Genomic DNA, 6,151 nt, shown 5'->3' on the forward strand with positions numbered 1-6,151 from the left:
CTGAAGAAGGGCTAATGCCCGAAACGTCGATTCTCCTGTTCCCTAGATGCTGCCTGACCTGCTGTGCTTTTCCAGCAACACATTTCCATCTCTGATCTCCAGCATCTGCAGACCTCACTTTCTCCTCAAAGATCCCTCTCACCCTGGTTATTCTCTTCCATTGGCAGAAAGTTAACAAGTTTGAAAATATGTATCAAAAGATTCAAGAACAGCTTCTTCCCCGCTGTTACTAGACTTCTGAATGCACTTCTCAAATTTATAGTTGATTGCGATCTCTGTAATATTGTATTCCTCACTGGTCTATTACCCTATCCACTTTGCATAGCATGATCTGCCTGTACAGCATGTAAATAAAACTTAACTGTACATTGGTACATGCGACAATAAATCAAAAGGCATAGGATTAGAAGTAGGCCATCAAGCCAACTGAATCTGCTCTGCCATGGCTGATCTGAATCAATTCCACTCCCCTGCCTTCAATCCTGTAGCCCTCGATTCACTTAGCCATTACAGTCCTCTGTTGTAAAGAATTCTCAGATTCACAACCCACAGAAGAAATTCCTCAATAGTCTCAAATGGACATTATCTTATTCTGAGATTACACATGATCCCACAAGAGAAACTGCCTTTCCACACCTACCCCATTAAGTCTACATTTCAAAATAGTCACCTTTTATTCTTCTATATCCAATTTAGTGCAAGCACCACCCTCCGTACTCAATATCAACATAGTGAAGCTTGTCTGGACTACTTCAATGTCAGTATATTTCCTCAGATAAGTGGCGCAAAACTATTCACAGTTTTCCAGCTATGGTTGTCTAGTAATTTTGAAACAGAAGGGAAATTCTGACCTAAATACCCACACCATTAAGTCTGCCAATTCCAACCTCAATTCAGTCTCTATCTCAGCTCACATGCTGCTGAAATCCATGCCGAGGTAGCCACAACTTCCACCCACAGTAAATTCTATTATTCAAAGCTCTGCCTGTCTACTAACATGGACCAAGTCCCTTTCACCTCCTCTCAAAATACTAACTAACTTTAATTAGCTCTTGGTTAAACAAAGCCTCAATTTTAAAGCAGTGGTTCAAATAACTACATAAGCTTTTCTTATCTGTAATCATCTCCTGCACCACAGCTCTCATATGTGCTGCACCTCAATTCTAGAATTGAGCATTCCTAATTTTAGTTCCTCAGCCACAGTAACGTTTCCTTCAGCTGCTCAATCACTAAGTGTCAGAACTTGCACCTTAAACTTCTTTGGCTCGCCACCTCTTTCCTCTTAAGATTGCTCAAAAACACAGACTGTTTTTATCACTATTTGAACAGAAGGTGAAAATCATGTCCTCCCATAGCTTAGTATCAAATCCTGTTTGATAACATGTAACATCTGGAATATTGTGTTAAGGTACATTATAAATAGAAAAAGTTCATTGTATGAATTGCTTGCTTAGATTGCATACTCAAGCCAAAAGGATGCGGCTGAAATTCAGCCGACATCGATGTCAACTCAAGGAAATGGATGTGTAATGTAAGTTAGCAGAACAAGGAAGCCAGAGGCCTAGGCTGATGCTCTACAGAAACCAATTCAAAATTCTAACATAGCAACTGTTGGCATTTAAATTCAATTAATAAATCAGGAACTAAAAGATAAGTTTAGTACTAGTGACCATGAAACGATTGAGAAAACCTCTCTGCTTCACTGACATCCAGAGAAGGAAATCTGGCAGCCTTACATAGGTCTGGAGTTGCAGTAGGCCAGACTAACATGATGGTTGATTCAACTGCCATATAGGCAGGAAATGCTTGCATTAACAATATCAACAATATCCAAACTAACAAAGTAGGTGCAAATCTTCAAACTGTTTTGTCATTTAAAGTCAGGACACTTGCCCAGAGCTAAAGATCCAAATTCAGTAGTGGCAGCAATTTGGGAAGGCAAAGTTATTTGAAAATAGAAGATTGAATTTCTATACCCTACAACTATTTTCTTTGAAAAGTCAGTTTAGACAAGTTTTTATAGTTTTTTATAGTTTTTAAAAACACGTGTAACATTGAAAGATGCCTTCAGACAGATGCAAGGCTCAGCCAGATGGCAAGAGAGTAAACAGTGCAACCTAAAACTTGGGTAAAAAAGATTTTAAAGGAATTTACTAGAAGAGGAAGCAGATAGATTTACAAAAGCAACTTAAATAATCAAACAGTCACTTATAAAGGTTCTTCTGTAATTATTTGGCTGAGCTAGGATGGGAAAATGCAGTATCTCAGATGACAGAAGACAGCAAGGAATCTGACTAGAGGCAACTATAACTTAAGGGTGAGATGAGAAAAGACTTCAAATTTTCAGCACACTGGGAAAAGCAGAGCTACTGCAGATTAGAGATGCAAAATGAGTGGTAGTGCAGCTCAGACAAGGGGATGGAGAAAGAGGGAACTCAAACAGATAAATCCAGAACCGAAGTCCATTTCTATGGGATTCAACATTTTTATAAAAGGAGAGATGGACAGAGATGACGCAGACAATGTAGAGATAACCATTAAGCCACCTTCTATGGAAATAATGTGGGCCTGAAACTAAACAGCATATAATACTTTCCAGGAACAGATTGAGGATGCTTTGGATCAATGGAATTTTACCAGAGCATTTCCAACTTTAGTGAAAAGAAACTCCGAAAAAGCAAGTGTCCCCATAAAATGATTTAAAATGGGACTAAGGAACCTTCAGTCCATCGCTCAGATTTCTATTATGTATTACATAGGAAAGAGAAATGACTAACTTGAAACCATTCTTCATCTTTCAACACATTTACTGTCTTCAATAGTTGATCACACCATCTCTCCCCTCCATACCACTCCAATGCAGCAGGATTGCATTTATCTAGTTATTCTTATCTATCCAACAATGGCAAGGTAATCACCTGCCATGATTTCTCTATCCAACCTTGTATACCCCAGAAAGGATCTATCTTTGGTGACTTTGATCTGCCTCATACTGCCCTTTGGCAACATCAGCCAAAAACATCAGTTTCCAAACTGCAGATGGAGTTTAATTCAGTTAAATGAGAGGTGCTGCATTTTGGGAAAGCAAATCTTAGCAGGACGTGTACACTTAATGGTAAGGTCCTAGCAAGTGTTGCTGAACAAAGAAACCTTGGAGTACAGCTTCATAACTCCTTGAAAGTAGAGTCGCAGGTAGACGCTGGTCAGAGTTTTGAGTACGGAGTTGGGAGGTCAGTTTGCAGCTGTACAGGACATTGGTTAGGCCATTGTTGGAATATCACGTGCAATTCTGATTTCCTTCCTATCGGAAAGATGTTGTGACACTTGAAAGGGTTCAGAAAGGATTTACAAGGATGTTGCCAGGGTTGGAGGATTTAAGCTATAGGGAGAGACTGAACAGGCTAGGACTGTTTTCCCTGGAGCGTTGGAAGCTGAGGTGACCTTAGAGGTTTATAAAATCATGAGGGGCATGGATAGAATAAATAGACACAGTCTTTTCCCTGTGGTGGGGGAGTCCAGAACTAGAGGGCATAGGTTTGGGATAAGAGGGGAAAGATATAAGAGACCTAAGGGGCAACATTTTCACGCGGACGGTGGCATGTGTATGGAATGAGCTGCTAGACAAAGTGGTGGAGGCTACTACAATTGCAACATTTAAGAGGCATTTGGATGTGTATATGAATAGGAAGGGTTTGGAGGGATACGGGCCAGGTGGTGGCAGGTGGGACTAGATTGGGTTGGGATATTTGGTCGGCATGGACGGGTTGGACCGAAGGGTCTGTTTCTGTGCTGTACATTTCTATAACTATGACATCAACAACACAATGCGTGCTCAACCAATTCAATGTCTCCGCTGCATCTAACCTGCCATGCTACCTTTCCAAATGTTCAAAACCAAAAATGTACAGAAACATTGTACTATTAAATACAGAAGAGCAAAACCATTGCTGCAGTCCTTAAAGGTTATTCCTTAGCTACTGACACTATCCTTCTCTTTCACAACTGTCTGAGGTTGTGTCAGTTTTAATCTTGGTGCCAAAACTGACCCAAAGCTAACATGTCTAAATTACTATTCTACTGCACTTTACTGATCACCAAAGTTCTACCCACAAGCACAAGGCCATCCAAAACTCTGCTCATGCACTGGTCTACAATGGCAGTATAGAAATGGGGACTTCAATTTTAAAATTAACAAATCTCTCAAAAACTTTATCCCTCTTTTCCTTGCAATCTCCTCCATCTGTACCACCTGCTAAGGCATCTGCACACTTAATTCTGCCCACTTTAGCATGCCAAATGTTGGTAGCCATGCCTTTAGTTGGATGAATTGCAAGATTTGGACTTTGTTCCCTGAACCTGGATCTCTCTCTCATTGCCCTCCTTTCAGGTGTCCCTTAAAACCTACTTCAACCAAAATTTTGATCACCCAAATCTCTCAGGTGGTTTGGTGTCACTATTTTCTAACACCCACAAAACACCGTGGGATAGTTTCAAAAGTTGAAGGTACAATGCAATACTAACTCTTATAAAGCTGCTACACTCTTACATATCCCTGAATCATTCTGTAACTGTATTCCATCAATATGTGGCATTACCTTAACATGCAAATCTACACTTGCCATACAGGTACAGCATTTTTGGATTGCTAGAAAAAATTAATCTCAGACAGGAATATCTTCAATAATTAATCGACAAGAAAATCTAAATTAAAATCAGCATGGCCTATGGATAAATGGCCCAAGATTAAAATAAACACAATAAGCAACTGAACCAAGTAAACATGCATTTGGCATAAATTCAGCTCAAAAATCTCCAATATTTCTACAATTACTCTATTCCTAAAGCCAAGTGGAGAACTGCATATTTTAGTTTTATTGAAATTTAATAACTTCCTAAAAGATGAAGCAAATAGCACTTGCAAATTTTAGTATGTGAATACGTGAACAAAAGTACAATGTGAAAATATTAGGTGGCTAAAGTTACATTTTGGAATGTAAAACATAAATCCCAGTAACATAGTCCACAAAATGGAAGGAAATGAATTTACAAAAAAAGTGATGATGTAACAATCTGCATTTGTGCAAAGTCTCCACTTGAATCACAAAATGATTTTGATTCTGTTTTTTTAAAAAAAACGCCAGTCATACAAGGCAAACTGACGCACTTGAGAACTTTGTAACTTACACAACCCGAGGCCCAAGTGGAGAAAGGGCAAGTTTTCCTGCGAGACACATCATTCCACTCCAAACGGGCCGAGTGAGAGAGAACAGGCTACTCTCTGGATTTCACGCCGTGTCTGAACAGGACAGAGCAAACTCGGACGCCAGCGGCCTAGTGCAATAGACAGAAGCCTGAGACCCTGGAACGACCGGGTCAATATACGGCGGCACCCGGGGCCTTGATCAGGGCCTGGTCGGGGGCGGGGTGGGGGAATCGGAAAACTTCTCCCCACCCCCACACCACCTCCATCCCCTTCCTTGACGACCCGCAGTCGCCATTTATCGCTTGAAACTCACCGTTAGGGTGTCATCGATGTAGAGGGGGATCTGCCTCTTCTCGAAGGGGAACTCTTCCTCCCCGTCTCTGCAGACGGCAACCAGGCGCGCCATGTCAACAGCGAGAGAGAGAGAGAGGGGAGGGGGAAGGCTGACAGCAACCAACCGCCACTCACTGACACACACACACACACAGATAGACAGACAGAGTCCGGCCTAGAGAGGGAGGCTGGGGGTAGGGAAACCTCCCGCTAACGATTCAATAATCGCCGAGATCGGCGACCAAGCTAAGGCTCGACAACAGACGGGGGTTACACGTCCAGAAAGCTCCGGAGCCTGATGTCGAGCTCGCGAATGGACTGACGAGCGCTACCTATCTGACTCCTTCTTTCTCCTTTCCTTTCCTCCCTCCCTCCCCGCAAACTCCACTCCGCTCCGCTCCCTCTCCCTCTCCACCAAAATATTCGAATAAAAATGGAGAGCGTCACTGCCACAGCGCCGCCGCCATCCGCCCCGGGAAATGAGTCCCCTCAATGAGTGCGAGTCGCCTCTCCTCCCTGTCCCCACAAACACACACCTACTCTGCCTGCCCACCTCAATTCCTCTCCCAGAATTCATATTACTCACTCCCCGGTAATTGTGTTCTCCTTTTATTA

At 42.0% G+C, this 6,151-nt stretch overlaps 1 protein-coding gene across 2 annotated transcripts in view; it reads right to left on the reverse strand.

Moving 5' to 3' along the window:
* The window catches only part of ggnbp2 (gametogenetin binding protein 2), an 87,028-nt gene extending 81,081 nt beyond the window's left edge, over positions 1-5,947 (reverse strand). For both annotated transcript variants that reach the window (XM_043718557.1, XM_043718556.1), the window contains exon 1: positions 5,517-5,947. In XM_043718557.1, the coding sequence (XP_043574492.1) occupies positions 5,517-5,609 (93 nt within the window). In that variant the 5' untranslated portion in view covers positions 5,610-5,947. The remainder of the gene's footprint in view (positions 1-5,516) is intronic.
* Positions 5,948-6,151: the final 204 nt, after the last annotated feature.

The sequence above is a fragment of the Chiloscyllium plagiosum genome, chromosome 28, assembly GCF_004010195.1.
Source record: "Chiloscyllium plagiosum isolate BGI_BamShark_2017 chromosome 28, ASM401019v2, whole genome shotgun sequence".
NCBI classification, from domain to species: domain Eukaryota; kingdom Metazoa; phylum Chordata; class Chondrichthyes; order Orectolobiformes; family Hemiscylliidae; genus Chiloscyllium; species Chiloscyllium plagiosum.